Source organism: Urocitellus parryii, chromosome 9, assembly GCF_045843805.1.
Source record: "Urocitellus parryii isolate mUroPar1 chromosome 9, mUroPar1.hap1, whole genome shotgun sequence".
NCBI lineage: Eukaryota > Metazoa > Chordata > Mammalia > Rodentia > Sciuridae > Urocitellus > Urocitellus parryii.
The window spans coordinates 38,580,846-38,596,927 of NC_135539.1; the positions used below are offsets into that span (position 1 = coordinate 38,580,846).

Here is a 16,082-nt window from a genome sequence, read left to right on the forward strand (position 1 = left end):
ATGGGGTATATTTTTTATCTAGAGAATGGAGTCTTTCTCTGCCTGATCATCATGGAGCTGCTTCTGTCTGCTACACTCTTCCACCATGATGTTCAGCCTCACCTTGAGCCCTGAAGAATGGAGCTGGCCTTCTACAGACGAAGACCTCTAAAACCGTGAGCCCATAAATAAACTTTTCCTCCTCTACAGTTGTTCTGGTTGGGTCCTTTTAGTCACAGCAGTGAAAAAGCTGACAAAAACAGTAAGGAAGTGCTGGGGCCAGTCCCTCAGGCATGAACTCCCTCATGAGCTCCCACTGAGCTGCCTACCCATGATCCCTGCACTTCTCCAGCCGCTGCACAGGGCCCAGGCTGGGTGGAGGACCTCAGCCACCATAGAGACAGACAGCATCTACTCACCTGGATCACCACACGGGGTGACTGTGAGAAGTACCACAGGGGGATTCCAAACAGGCTTAGCAAGGCTGTCTTGGTTTCATATGTTTCAGAGCATCGAGTGCTCAGAATGCTGCCACCTGGAACAAAGTAAAGTTCATTTCATCATCTGACTCTACTACTGCCCCCAGCAAAGACTGCTGCCTGTTAAGCACTACCCAGAGTGCTTTGATCTTCTCAAGTTTCCACTCGCACAAAGAGCCTTTAGCTTTAAGATCAGCCCTATTCCTTTCCTTTTAAATTTTTCTAGATAAAGAATCAAGAATTCTAGCAAGCACCAGTCCTAGTGGTAGGTGAGTTTTCAAAGGACTACTTAAGGGGCAAGGTAATGCTATGCCAATCCTCAATTAAAACCAAAGTCCTGGGGCCAGTAGTGACCAAAGAGGTATAAGTTTTTGTTTGGGGTAACAGGAAAATTCCAGAATTGGTGGTGATGACTACACAGCACTGGGATATACTCACAACCACTGAGCTGCATACTTTTTTTTTTTTTAAGTTATAGGTACATACCATGTCTTTATTTTACTTTTACATGGTGTTCAGGATCAAACCCAGTGCCTCATGCATGCTAGGCTCTACCTCTGAGCCATGACTCCAGCCCTAGTTGCATACTTTTAATTAAGATGCTTATGTCACGTGACCTCTAATCTCAGAGAAGCAAAAGAAGTTCCAGTCTGCTCTTCCATAGGAAGAGCGCAGACAAGACACTGGAATCAGCAACAAACAAGCAGATAAGAACTCAAGATTCCCACAGAGCTGCATCAGCCCTGGCCCTCTGCCCTTGGGCCCTTATGTGGCTACACAGCAGGACCTCAACTCAGTGATTCTCCTCTAGGAAGAGATGGGAGGGGGTATGAATTTACATTTAAACAAGGTGTTCAACGTTCTGATGGCTATCTGATTTTCAGAACCACTGAAATGCCTTTTAAAAATGTCCCACTATGGGGCTGGGGATGTGGCTCAAGTGGTAGAGCGCTCCCCTGGCATGCGTGTGGCCCTCAGCACCAGTCCGCTGAGAACTAAAAAATAAACATTAAAATTCTCTCTCTCTCTCTCTCTTTAAAAAAAAAAAAGTCCCACTATCAATAAAAACAAGAGTCTTCATAAAAACAGTGCCGAGAGCTGACAGATGGAACCTGCCCAGGCATTGCAGGTCACCAGGGTTCTGAATTAATTATACACAAATCTGTGAGAACCATAAGAATGAAGGATGACTTACTGGCCCAACCATTTGGTTAAAATGTCACTTGATGCCATTGAACTCAAAGTAACTTCTAAATTATTGAATTTCAGAGGTGTAACTAAAATCTATGCCCTAAAGAAAGACATTTTAGAAAATACAGAGAATGTGAACATTAGTGCTGGCTTTTAGCTAGCACATGAAGGACCTACTGTCCTTGGCAGCCCTGGGGCTCACCCACCACCACATCCAGAGCCCAGGAGAGGGTAACATCCAGACTCAAAACCCAGCTGTTCCAGCAACAATGGGGTTACGTGCATGACCTCCATTGCCAGGTTTCCTAACCTGAGATAAGCCAAAGCAAATAGATTGTGGGTTGTAAAAATCCCCATTCCCTCTGCAGGCTCAACAACCCTTCTGTACACTAGTGAATATTCAAAATCTCCTTATCTCCCAAGAAATGTTAGTCCACCAGCCCCATCTGCAATTCCTAAAATTTAAAAATTTAAGGTAAGTTTCGTGGTACACACCAATAGTCCTAGCTACTCGGGAGTCTAAAGCAGCAGGACCACAAAGTTTGAAGCCAATCTGGGCAATTCAGCATGACCCTGTCCAAAAATAAAACAAAGAGGGCTGGGGACATAGCTCAGTAGTACAGGGCTTGTATAGTATGTGTGAGGCCCTGGGTTCAATCCCCTGTATTGCAAAAAAAGAAAAAAAGTATCAGAAGACCAAGATTTTCTTTACTACCTACCCATGGAGGCGAAACCATACCTGAACTCACCAATGCTGTCCAAGTGGTATCTGTAGAGTGCTGGTGTGCTGACCTGGTATGCAATCCCAAACTCACTGCCAGGGTATATGGAACCACAGTTCTGATTTCCCAGATATAATGGATCATGACTTTGGGGGACCAAAATAACACCCATGTCCTTCTACTCTCAGCTGCTTTCCTACTGTCTGCCCTATTCATCATCTTTCCTGAGGGCAGAGTCACCACACTCATGATCAGCAACACTGACCAACCTCAGGTGTGTTCTGCGAATGCATAGGCACGGTGTTCCAGCCCTTCTGGGGTGCGCCCTGCAAGCATGTGGGCCCAGCACATTACTGCCCTTCTAGGATGTGCCCTGTGAGCATGTAGGCCCAGTGTTCCAGTCCTTCTGTCCAAAACTTAATTGTCTAGAGACAAAAAAGCACAAGGGACTCGCCTAGAATTGCACTCAGACTGGTCAATGTTCCACCAAGTCCCTTAATACTTCAAGCTCCCAGCCTGCTAGCAGGTGAACATCGTATTTAATGATTCAAATATCTGTGTACTCACCACCAGATTCCAGGGCAAAGTCCACCATCCCAGTCTTATCTTGAGAATACAGCTTTAAAGCCTTGTTCACAAGGACATGCACTTGCTGGACAAACACATGTGCAAGGGAAGCCCAAACACGAGTGCAAGAGAAAAAAGTCACATTAGTGAATGAAGACCAGAGGTGCAATACACTTGGGTGACAGGCAGGGGATGCTCCTGTCCTATACCCTAGGGCCATGTCAGAAGGGCAGAAGAGCTAGACCCTCTTTACTAGGGCTCAGATATATCATTCCCAGGATGCCATCAAGGAGAGTGAAACAGGGATTAGATTTTGGAGCTATTTTTTTTTTTTAATTTTTTACTATTTATTTTTTAGTTTTTTGGTGGACACAACATCTTTGTTTGTATGTGGTGCTGAGGATCGAACCCGGGCCGCACGCATGCCAGGCGAGCACGCTACCGCTTGAGCCATATCCCCAGCCCAGATTTTGGAGCTATTAACATGGGAATCTGAGAAATTTGTGTATGACTGAAAACTCTAATAAATCTCAGAAAGTATACCACAGCACAGGTAGATGGGATCTTTGGAATGAAAAGTTTCAGCGTATAAAGTGCTTCAGGGAGCAGCTGGATGTGACGCTGCCTACAGCATGCTTTCATAGGCTCTGGTATTGCACCTGTACCTCTGCCTCCCCTCACTGAACCTGGCCCAACCCTGGAAACCATTCTCAGGATGAGGCTTCACAGCCTGCCTGCATGACACCCAGACATCCAGTCTCACAACAAATGCAGGCTGAACCTTGTCTCACCACTGCTCACCTCCTCTGTGATTCCAGAGACGCCAGTGTTGCTCATGGCAGACACGACAGCCTCTGACGTTGGGGCCTGTCCTGTCACTGTAATGTGGTGGGTGATGTTCTTCAGCACCTGCAGCTCCAGGTCTTGCAACAAAACCTGCAGGTCATCCTTGCTCACAAACTGAGAGGAAAATTTCTGCAGCAGCCACTCGAGGGAGCCACCTTGCTGGTCCTCAGAAAATAGGAGCTTGATGGTTTCTCTGACCTGGGTATCCACCTGGTGGCAGTCATTAGTAAATATACAGTGAATTTACTGTTTTAACTAAACCACATCAACACAATATAGATGCCTCAGAAGTATCATATAACTTTCTAAAGTATGTAATATAAAAGTGACACATTTTTTTCCCTTCATATTAAATTTAAGACCCCTTCCAAAAATGCTGAAATATTTTATTTTTGGGGGTCCAGGAGATTGAACCCAGGGGTATTGTGGCACTGAGCTATACCCAAGCCCTTTCTTCATTTTTATTTTAAAACAGAGTCTTGCTAAATTGCTCAGGCTGGCCTCAAAATTGGCATCCTCCTGCCTCAGCCTCCCAAGTCACTGGGATTACAGGCATGTGCCACCAAGTCCAGCTAACACTTTAATGAGAACAGGAATCCAGTATTGCATAAACATGAACTAAAAAAAGTGGGTGGAGTCCTCATTCAGCCATTGTTTGCGCTCAAAAAGCCTCTGCCAGCAGCCCCATAGGTGAGGCACCAATGTGAATGACAGAACTCATCCTCTTCAACAAACTGGGCCTGTATGAAAAAAACAGGTCAAGCCTGGAACAGTGGCGCACACTTGTAATCCCAGTGGTTTGGAAGGCTGAGGCGGAAAGAAAACAAGTTCAAAGCCAGCCTCAGCAATTTAGCAAGGCCCTAGCAACTTAGGGAGACCCCATCTCCAAATAAAGAATAAAATGGTCTGGGGATGTGGCTCAGTGCTCTGTATCAAAAACAAACAAACAACAACAACAAAATGTCAATATAAAGCTTTGAATGTAATATCACGAATGCTGTCTTGTCCATGTATATCATTTCTACACACACCTGTGCATGTGAATTTTTTACTTTCTAAGGAACAGAATATGGCAGCTAGCTGCACAAGACATACCACTCTTCCTTATTATTTTATTTTTAATTTTTTGTACCAGGGATTGAACCCAGAGGCATTTAACCACTGAGACAGGGTCTCATTAATAGTTGCTGAGGCTGGATTTGAACTTGCAATCCTCCCGCCTCAGCTGGAATTACACATGTACCAAGGCTGTCTTCATCAACAAAATGTACCCACTGCACCCAGCAAAATACCTTCCTTTACATAACTATAGGCCTGCCTCATCCCTCTGCTTCTCTCTGGCACCCCTTGAGTGACTATACCATGTACTGTACTCCCCTGTCCTTACCCTCTCCAGTGCTACCCTGAGCCCTGCCCACTCCTCTCTCAGACTCTGCTCTGCCTCTCTTTCTGAAGAGTGTGGGTGCCAGTTTCAAACAGTATGCATATTTATAATTGGCTAACAACATAAAATTCACTCCAAAGCTGTACACATGCAAGAATGCTCACGGCATGGCTAGACTAGTGGTGGCCACTGTCCACACGTGGCTGGAGGCAGCCACGTACTTTTATTTGCTCATCAGCCACGAGCCTGCACCCTGCCTACGTGCTCTGTCCTCTCCACTATTTCTTCTACCAGTTCTGAGAGCTTTCTGCAGAGACAACTTAACCACTCTTGTCACAAGTAACTCTGATCATCTGGGACTTCTGAGGACTTCTGTCAGTCTAATGTCTGTTTTCATTCCCAGCAACCATAAGCATCTGGATGTTTTCTGCCCAAGGACAAGACAAGTGGGCCTGAAGCCACATCCGCAGCACCACCTGTGTGCACAGGCAGCCCAGTGCTGTGGTAAGATAATACACAAATGCACCATACATCAGCATGTGGTTGTGTGCACAGAAGTATGCATGGAAAGTTACTTGCTCCTTCTTATGTTACATCACTAGAATAGGGGAAATTCAAGGAGCCTTGAATTTGTTACTTTGAAATGTTTAAAAATGTCACATAGAGGGCTCAGTGGTAGAGTACATTCCATCCCCAGCACCACAAGAGAAACAAAAGAACTTCAAATATAGTGAAAGAAGTTTTTAAAGGAAGTCAAAATTAAACACCTTGATAAACATAGGTCATAATTTTCTTCTACTTTGTTACAAAGCAAAAGGCTGGAACCAGTACAGCTGCCTGTTCTTGGAGTTGGCCTGGCCATTCCTGGAACTACCCTTACCTCCTCACAGCTGGCCTTCTGATGCTGCCAGTCTGACAGCTGTGTTCTCAGCAGGCCCAGTTCCAGCTCCAGGTGCTGAATTCGGGGCAGGAGGGGCTGCTCCTCAGCTCCACTGTAAACCAGCAACCAGGGAGGAGAAGCAAGTCAGGAACCCAGACACACTCAGGAGGAACCTGCCCGACCATGGCTCAGACAGCTCGGTCAACAAATAAGCAGCACTTATCAGAATCACACAGGATTTCTTTTCTGCTCAATTCATGTATGCATCACACCTACCAGAATGCTATTAGCAATGGTTATATGCTCATGAGGAAAAAATTCTTTCTGAAAACTAGTATTCAAAAACTAATTCCTTAAAATTATAAATAAAACTTCAGAAATGAGACAAAATTTATCAACAGTTATTATAAATTGAATCTACATTTTCAAGCTAATGGAATGAACAACTGCACTAAAAACAAATGGCTTGAGAATTTGACAATTTTACTTTAGGGAGGTAATGTAATTACAACATAAATATTTGCTGAGATACTAACAATTCCTATCTTACAACCATACTCCTTTCAGAAAAACAATGAAATCTGCATCCTGGCATATCAAAACCATTTCCCATTGAAACCAAAGATGTAGGGATAAAGTGTGCCTAGCACTTGCATCCCCCACACAGGGCCCAGCACTGTAGGAGCACAGAGGAGCAGACGTGGGGGATGCATGTGAGCTGCCCTCTCATCAGCTAAAGCCCTCCAAATGGTTTCAGGACAACAGGATTGCAAAGGCTGTCACATGCAGACCCAGGAGGGCAGAGAGCTGGCTGGGGGCATGTATGGGAAGATGCAACTCTGGGAACATCAAAGAAAGGAACATTCACTCTAAGGGCCTCAGGCAAACTGAAACCTGCAGGAGAAAGCAAGCTGGTGGTGGGAATAAGCACCAGACCCCCAAGAACAGTGGGGGGCCAGGGCTGTGGAGATAACTGGGAATGGTTCAGAGCCACCAACTTTAAGTGTAAAAGCTGCAGCTGTGAAAAGGCTTGGACCACATGAGCAGATCCCAGTGTGTGAAGTGTTGCCCAGCAGGCAGGTGTCCCACCCACCTGAGGACTGTGAGCAGCAGGGACAGTGGCTACTTACTGAGACACTAATGGTGCCAGTGGAGGCTTTGTCATGCATCCCTCTCACAGGAGCTCCAACCCAGGTCCCTTGGTCTACTCCCTAAGGGTGGTCCTCTGAGAGGCCCTATTCATGCTATGTCCAAGATCCTCAGGGCCCTCTACCCTCCCATGGCCCCAAAGGGACACCCAGAAAGACACACAAGCCAGTGACTTCAGGTGACACGCAAGGGGGTACATCAGGAACACTACTGTCAATGATTGCTGTCATCTAGCAACCAGAAAGAAAAACAAGGGTCAAGCTATAGAATCGTTTGCAATCATCCTACCTAATTGTTTTCTGCTTGATGTGTTCTAATTCCTTCTGGATGGCCTGAAAAGTATGAGAAACAATCTGTTTCAACACATGTCATAAACAAATTTCATAAAATGATTATATGATGAACTTAAACTATGTCTATTTGGAATTTCCTCAACCCCAGCCTTAATTCAAAGTCCAGATCTACCTGATGGAGAGGAATATTTATTTTATTTTTCAATGTACATTTTAAAAGACATTGAACTCAGAGAGGTGTGAAATCACCTGAAAATAGCCTGGTAAACCTTCCAAACATCAAGCTCCTTTAACTGGCACCCAGGTCGAGAGAAGAAAGCTGCCAAAGTGGAAGGCTAAGGAAAGGGTGGTCACACCTGAGGATGCAACTTCACATGGGCTGTACAGAGGCATCCAGATTTCAGCACATGCTAGGAAGACAGCAGCCTGCATTCCAGGTTGATCAGAGATGGTGTTCAGGCTACCCCAAGGGATACATGCTTGCAGCACCCTGGGAAGGTGAGTCCCCTATCCTGCTGAACTTGCCTGGCTCTCTCAGTGACAGGAGCTGGCCCCAAGACCTCCACAGGGCTGTACTCCACTGACCCCAAGATAAAATGAGTTTCAATTTAGTTGAGTTAACACATGAGTATCTACAACGCCAGGCTCCAGGCTTCGTTCGTGCTAAGCCCTAGCGATGCCAAGAACCCGACTCTCAGTGTCCAAAATCTCCACGTCTCAGATTGGTGCAACAATCCCTGGCCTTCTCTACATCACACAGTGACATATATCCCACCCAAAATTAATTGTGCCCCGCTCCAGACAAGCAGATCTTGCAAAAGCTGCATGGTACCAGGAAGAGCAAGGATGGCTGGATGTGCCCCCAGAACCAACTGCCTCCTCTTACTTGCAGACTGGCTCCATTCCCAAGAGTCACCAGGAACCAGGAATCCTGGTAAAGCACTCCAGCAATAAAGTAGACCGCCACAGGAAAAGGACAGGTCAGAAACAAATGTTCACATTTTATAAAAGACCATGGCAAATACCCTCCAGGAAGCACATTCATGGCTGGGGGACTTTTGAAAACATTAGTGGTAGTTGATTTTTTTTTAGTAAGAAAGCCAGTTTGTTAGAAGTCACAATTATAAGGTCAAGAATAAATACCTCAGATGTTTCTCTCAGTTTTCCCAGAATATCTTCTAAGTTTGAGAGACGCACTTCATGATCATGGTTGAAAGTCACGATGTTGGTCTGAGAAAGAAAAATGAATGAACAATTTTAAAGTTAAGCAATAAACAAAAGCTAGCCAGTTAGGCCAAGTCACTTCAGCCAGATTTTAAGGCTCTGGGGTTGCTGCATGGCTTGACACCTGGGAAAGGCATCACCTGATGGCATCCTCTATCTGACTCAAGATATCCAGCCCAAGCCCAACAGCATAGATGCTCTTCTGGTGACATGAGAGTGTTAATGAAGACCAGAAGACACTCGATGCAGAAAACAAATCAACAGTCCTCATTCAACAAAGCTCACTAGGCACCACCATGTTTAATGATTCAAAGAAAGGAACCCTAGACAGAGATCTGTGATATACTTGTTTTCCCTTGAGCATCTCACTTTCAAATAAAACTTGTAATATATTCACACTTACTAGGAACAACCCATTAGAGTGTCCCCCACAGAACCCACCAGGCGACTAAAGGAACCCAAGAAGGTGAACAGGCAGGTGGCTTTTCAGGCTTAGTGAGTCATTTAATAAATCAGAGCACCAAAAAGCAAAGAACAAAGTTTTCTGAATATTAGCTAACTGCTAAAAATAGTGGTTGGTTTCCACCAGCATCTCTGGAAACTTTTAGGAAGGTAAAATATTTGAGACCATCAGGGACACTCCCTGAGAAGGTATAGACACAGCATTGAGCCACAGGAAAAAGGGCAGTGACAACAGAGAGCAGCAATAACAGAAGCATCATGCATTCAGAATGACCATGGCCTCGGACACAAGACAAAAATGGAGGAAGGAAAACAACCAAAGTGACTGAAATCTAAGAAGAAATGGGACAAACCAGAGCAATGGGATGAAGGCCAGCTAAAGAGATGACTCCAGGTGCAGACACACATGAAGCCTGGCCCCAGCTTGGTTCTCAGAATCTCCTGAGATGCTGTCCATAGATCTGTGAGCCAGGATGAACCATCCTGTGGCTGAGCTGTACAGGGCAGCAGCCACCTGCAATGTATGGCCATTGAGCACAGTAGCCAGTGCACCTGAGAAACTACACTTGTAAAATTTTATTTAAGATTAACTTAAATTATTGAAAAAACTGACAAAACAAAAAGTTGCTTCTTGGACTGGGACTGTGGCTCAATGGCAGAGCACTTGCTTAGCACATGTGAGGCACTGGGTTGGATTCTCAGCACCATATAAAATAATAAAATAAAATAAAATAAAGGCATTGTCCATCTACAATTAAAAATATTTTTTAAAAAGTTGGTTCTTTGAAAAAAATTGATAAACCCTCAGCCATGCTAACGAAGAGAAAAATAGAAAATTCAAATTACTAACATCTGTGATGAAAAAGGAAATATCACAACAGACACTGCAGAAATACAGAAAATAATTAGAAATTATTTTGAAAATTTGTACTTCCAATAAAATAGAAAATGTCAAAGGCATTGATAAATTTCTACAGTCATATGATTTGCACAAACTGAATCAGGATGATATACACAAGATCAATTTCAAGTAATGAAATAGAAGACACCATCAGAAGCCTACCACCAAGAAAAGCCCAGGACCGGATGGGTACACAGCTGAGTTCTATAAGACCTTCAAAGAAGAATTAATACTAATACTCCTCAAACTATTTCATGAAACAGAAAAAGAGGGAACACTTCCAAACTCATTCTATAGGCCAATATCACCCTGATTCCAAAACCAGACAAAGACACACCAAAGAAAGTAACTTTCAGACCAATATCTCTAATGAACATAGATGCAAAATTCTCAATAAAATTCTGGCAAATTGAATATAAAAACGTATCAAAAAATTTACACAGCCACATGCAGCTAGTGGCATGCCTATCAGATAAACCAAACATGAGGTAAATGTGTGCAGAGGTCCACAGGAAAGCTTGCAGGGCACCAATTATCAGATAATTAGAAAACTGTACACACATAAGCTAGCTGCATGAGGATTGCTATCACAATTGCACCCATGGACAGGGGACAACATGAATAGAATGGGCTAATTCTGTATGGAAATTCAGTATGAAAACAAGCCCAAAATCCATATAACTTATTTTCTGAAACACCAGATAAATTGATTTTCTTCTTTTTTTTTTTTTTCCCCAAACTGGGGATTGAACCCAGGGGCATTTAAACATTGAGTTACCTGGCCAGCCCTTTTTATTTTTTATTTTGAGAAAGGGTCTTGCTAGTTGCTTAGGGCCTCACTGAGTTGCTGAGGCTGGCCCTGAACTTGTGATCCTCCTACCTCCACCTCTCAGGTTGCTGGGATTAAAGGCATGCACCACAGTGACTGGCTGCCTTGGGTTTTCTTTTTTTTTTTTTTTTTTTAATTTTAATATTTACTTTTTTTAGTTTTCGGCAAACACAACATCTTCGTTTGTATGTGGTGCTGAGGATTGAACCTGGGCCGCACACATGCCAGGTGAGTGCGCTACCGCTTGAGCCACATCCCCAGCCCTGCCTTGGGTTTTCTGAACAACTGTTTCTTCACAGGAAAGGGCTACCCTGTAACCAAAGGTCACCAGACCATTTTGAGCCATTCTGAGGGCCTAGTGCCTCGGGCTGCCCCACCAACACTCTCTCTGGGAAGTCACTGCCAAGCCACTGCACGCCTTCAGGGACTGCACTCAGCCACCTGTACCAAGAGGATCCCACTGCTGGCTCTTCACCAGCACCTGTTTCTAAGCTGAGCTAGTCTCAACCCTTTCTATACTTTTACCACATCTGCAAAGCAGCAGCAAAATTCAGATTTGTGGTTTTCTTTCTCCCTTCTGTCTACAAGGCTTGAAAATGGCCAACAGGAACAGAACAATACTATGCCAATTGGATCTTACTGAAATCTTTTCAAATTTATGGTTGAGAAACTAAAAATAAGTAAATAGGGAGGAACCAAGTGTGACACCCAGGTATTCTTTGAGTTGATACAAAAACTCCAGGAAAGACATTCTGGGACTACTCAAAGCAGGTGGGAACACTCTGGGGGCCTCAGGGCCCCTTGGTGTCAGCACATCAATAATTCAAACACCTCATGCCAAGCCAAAGTTGAGAAATTTAAGGAAATAGACTGACAAATGTTTTTGTGAAAGTGGAAACCCATTCTCATCTGCCACAGGCCTATGGTTCCACATGGAATAGCAGCGACTCTTAACTATCAACCTCATAGTCTTGAGAAGTTTTCATTCAGCTCACCAACCTGAACTTTTAAACTACTGGTGACAGGGAAATAAATGCAAATCAAACCAGTGCTAGCAGAATAAGTAAAAGTGTGAACAAGATTTCTTTGTTTGTAAAAGCTGACAAGGGCGGTGGTAATTCCTAGGACAGGAAGCCAAGTTTCTCCCAGGAACTTCTGAGTCTTACCTCAGTGCTTGGCAGCCCAGCAAGGCCCATCTCTCGCAGGTGCTGTGTGACTGTGTCCTTAACCCAGGATGACAGCCCTTCCCTGCCGTCGTCCATCTGGTTCACCCGCACCTGCAGCTTCTGGAGCAAGACTGTCAGCTCTTTGAGTTTCTGGTCATGGTTGTGGCACTGTGCAGTCAGAGAGGCCACCTGATGCCCCATGTCACTCTCTTGATGCCACTGGGAAGCCCTGTCATCAGCCTAAGACAAAACCAGGTATTCTCAGTCAACACTGATAGCCATTCTAGCAAGATGCCAACAACAGGGCATCCACACAGGAGGGAAACATGCCAAGCCTTGATTGCTGGCAACTACCCTCACATGATGACTACAAGTGGTCATCATTTCATTCTTCATACGGTTCTGCAGAAATAGATATTCTGCATAGAAATAGATATTCTGATAGAAAACAGTAGATATTCTTTAAAACTAATTGACTATGAGATTATTTAAATACACATTATCTGAGCTACTTCAGATCATTTTAGGAACTATACAATTTGCTTATTTGACATTTAACAATACTTTCTATACGGGCCCCCAACTAAGCCACTCTGTTCACAGGCCGTTATGCAACTTACACTGAACAGCACATACTTGCGATGTCAGCAAGAATATCCACACTGTTACCTGCAGAGGCTGGTTCAGGTAAGAAGCCCCAGGTCTGAACATGTCCTTAGGGTCATTGGTCCTGTGTGCTGAATGCACATTTGTCCAATTTAATATAGGCAGGAGTGAAAGGAAGTCACCCTGGCCCCACAGGGAGATGCCTGCACCTTGAAAGAGAGAAAACAGTTATGCACACATATGCACAGGGCTTCCCATGCACTGAAATGAGCGATTCCCACACCAAGTCACCTGTGTTCCCATGAGGATCATCTAAGGCAGTGAAGCAAATTTTACTTACCTAGTAAAAGTAATAGTGGAATGAGCAGAATTAAAAACTTGCAAATATTTCGAAGGCACCTGGGAATAGAAATAAAAACATTTAACTTGGGAAAAGAAAAAGGCAGGGTTCACTATTCTATTTCTGTCTCTCGATAATTTTATGCAACCTACCCCCCAACAACATTAGAAACGCATGATAGTTTTATCTCCAAGGCTTGGATATACCTACAGGAGACTATTCCTACAAAACACTCAGATCATCTGCAGTGGAGGTCCCAGGCTAGAGTCCAAGTGCCCACATTGCTAAGCCTAGTCACTGCAAGCTGAGGTGAGCAGGTGTGCTGGTTTGGGCTCTAGACTGACTAGACCTCTAGCTGGGTGCCACTCACACTGTTCCTCTCCTTCACAATAATACCCACCCTTCCCTCTCACAAAAATCAAGTATGAACATGAAAACACTGTAAAATACAAAAATGAGCTGGGAATCTAGCTCAGAGGCTGAGCATTTGCCTAGCATGTGAAAGGCAATCCCCAGGACAAATACACATATAATTTGTAATTATTCATAAATAAATTTAAGAAATAAACATACCAAATAACAAAACAATGTAAATATAAGCTAAATCACTATAAAAATAACAACTCAAACAACAGCCTGCAACTGGCACAGAACTACTTCCTTTTTTTGGTACTGTGGAGTGAATCCAGGGGCACTTAACTACTGAGCCACATCCTCAGCCCTTTTTTGTATTTTGTTTAGAGATAGGGTCTCACTGAGTTGCTTAGGGCCTTGCTAGGTTGCTGAGGCTGGCTTTGAACTCGCAATCCTCCTGTTTGGCCTCCTGAGCCACTGGCATTACAAGTGTGTGCCATCATGCCTGGACAGAATTGGTTCTTAGAACACCATGCTGGTGTGGTATCAGTTTCCTTACCTTGTAAGAAGAAACACATTCAGCCAGGAAATCAAAGTAACAAACTGGTACCATCCAATCCCTAGCCACCAAAGCATTCCGGAGGCTGCCTTCCCTGAGAGAGAGAAAAGGTTAAACATTCTGAGGAAATGTGTATAAGGAGCTGAGCTCCCAGGTGGGCTATGAAGACAGAACGAGAAGCAGAGGAAACTTGCTCATAGGTTTCCTGGGAGTGTGTTAAGATGAGTCAGTGAGGGAGGGGGTGCACAGAACGATGCTGGGGCCACAATAGGAGAGCAAGGTTCAATGTTGACAAGCACACAGATGAGAGTCCCAAGGAGGCATCACGTCCATGCACCTTGTGTACATGAAAGCTGAGCAACAGACTTACACACAACCCAACATATCAGAGCAAAAAGAATGCCCATGCAACCCCAAGTATAAGATGTTAACATCTCTAAGTAAGAAGAATAGAATATGTTACATTGAGGATCAAAGCATGGGAACCTACAATGAAATTTTTATTTGGTTAGGTGAATTACTTATTGCAGGTTCTTAGCTGCCAAAAACTTTGGCAAGAATGCTAACATGGAAACCCAAAATAACCACCTGGAGCAACAACAGCCAACCAAAGGACCGACCGCACTGTCTCGGACACAAGCCATCCAGCAGCTCCAACCCTTCGCAGCATCTGCACCAGGAAGTGACCTGCGATAGATGAGACAGGAGCAGGAGGCACCTGAGATAGGCAGCAGAGTGCCTGCCTACACGTTGACAGCTCAACAAGAAATACACTGCAATATATGCTCTCGTTGAAGTAAGTCAGAGGTCTCTCCTCAAGGGTAAATCAACCTTTCAAGTCTAAGCAAGATATTCAGTGAAATTAACTAATGAAACCCCTGCTATTTTTAAATAATCTGTCATTTACTCCTGAGTGCAGATACTGAAAAGGTAAGATGTATACATCCCCTTTTTAAGACCCAGGACAGAACTAGAAGCTGTCCTATAAATGCTGGCAGTTGGTGAAAGCAGAATTTTGTGTTGGAAAGATAATGCAATCTTGGAGAGATATTGAAATTCCAGACACCAGCAGTCACGTGTGCTGGTTGAGCAAATGATTACTCAAAGACCACAATGAAAATTATCTAAGAGGCAAATATTTTCCAGTAAAAAAAAAAGTATTTTGGAATGATGGACTGGGCCCGGTAAATTTAGCCACGAACAACACATGCTACATAAGGCAGAAAACTCATAAAATCAATTTTGTTCCATTTTTTCAAGAGCAATTGTTGGAGGTCTTACCCTCATAATAACTTAATATCTACATGTTGACTCCTGAAACTACTAAGCCATTTCAGTGTGCTGATACACAAAGAAATATAGCTTCACTGTTTCATGTTTATTAACTGCTATGAGACGATTATAATTTTTTAATTTTTATTATTATTATTTTTTGGTACCAGAGATTGAACCCAGAGGTCTTAACCACTAAGCCATATCCCCAGCCCTTTTGATATTTTATTTTGACTCTAAATTCCTTATGGGTGAAGTTGTGAGGTTGGCTTTGACCTTGTAATCCTCCTGCCTCAGCTTCCCAAGCTTCTGGTATTATAGGTGTGTGTCACCACTCTAGGTTGAGGTACCCTTCTTTGTGTACACTTCCTGGACACAGTGAGATGGCCATGCAGTGAGGGGCAGCCAGCAGCTACAAGCACAGACTCCAACACAGGAGGCAGCAGGCCTTTTCTCAATTTGTGTTCTCACTTTTAATAAACTGCTTTCCATACATCTAACTCATCCTAAATAAACTTACAAAGAAGCTTTTCAACAAAGAGTCTCCATTTTTTAAAAAAAACACAGTTGATGTTACTTCTGCCACTTTTTAAAATGCTTTAGAACTTTTGAATTGCAAACAAATTAAACAAAAACAGTGGCCCTGTCACGGCATGAGACAACACAAACAAGGTACGAAACACAACCTGCATGGGTGAAGAGGCGCCCCACGGCCCCTGCCACCCTGCGTGGCCTGGACAGCTGCAAGTGGGCGGCTGTGTGGGTCTCAAGGTGCTTCTTTCCCTTACAGTCGTCGCCTGTGGGTGTGGGGACAAGCAGTGGAGTGACAGATTAATATGCAAACCCTGTCAATTACAATAGCTGGAAAAGCCAGGAGAC

General features: G+C 44.0%; 1 protein-coding gene across 13 annotated transcripts in view; it reads right to left on the reverse strand.

Annotated features, from left to right (window-relative positions):
- Positions 1 to 16,082, reverse strand: part of Sun1 (Sad1 and UNC84 domain containing 1) — a 48,704-nt gene that overhangs the window by 4,456 nt on the left and 28,166 nt on the right. For 9 of the 13 annotated variants that reach the window (XM_026405695.2, XM_026405692.2, XM_026405699.2 and 6 more), the window contains 12 exons: positions 15,890 to 16,000; positions 14,520 to 14,618; positions 13,932 to 14,025; positions 13,019 to 13,077; positions 12,742 to 12,887; positions 12,073 to 12,312; positions 8,634 to 8,720; positions 7,486 to 7,529; positions 6,049 to 6,160; positions 3,740 to 3,994; positions 2,939 to 3,023; positions 399 to 514 (listed from right to left, as the gene is read on the reverse strand). In XM_026405695.2, coding sequence (XP_026261480.1) covers positions 399 to 514; positions 2,939 to 3,023; positions 3,740 to 3,994; positions 6,049 to 6,160; positions 7,486 to 7,529; positions 8,634 to 8,720; positions 12,073 to 12,312; positions 12,742 to 12,887; positions 13,019 to 13,077; positions 13,932 to 14,025; positions 14,520 to 14,618; positions 15,890 to 16,000 — 1,448 coding nt within the window. The remainder of the gene's footprint in view (positions 1 to 398; positions 515 to 2,938; positions 3,024 to 3,739; positions 3,995 to 6,048; positions 6,161 to 7,485; positions 7,530 to 8,633; positions 8,721 to 12,072; positions 12,313 to 12,741; positions 12,888 to 13,018; positions 13,078 to 13,931; positions 14,026 to 14,519; positions 14,619 to 15,889; positions 16,001 to 16,082) is intronic. The other 4 variants (XM_026405698.2, XM_077802387.1, XM_077802385.1 and 1 more) reach the window with 2 other exon arrangements.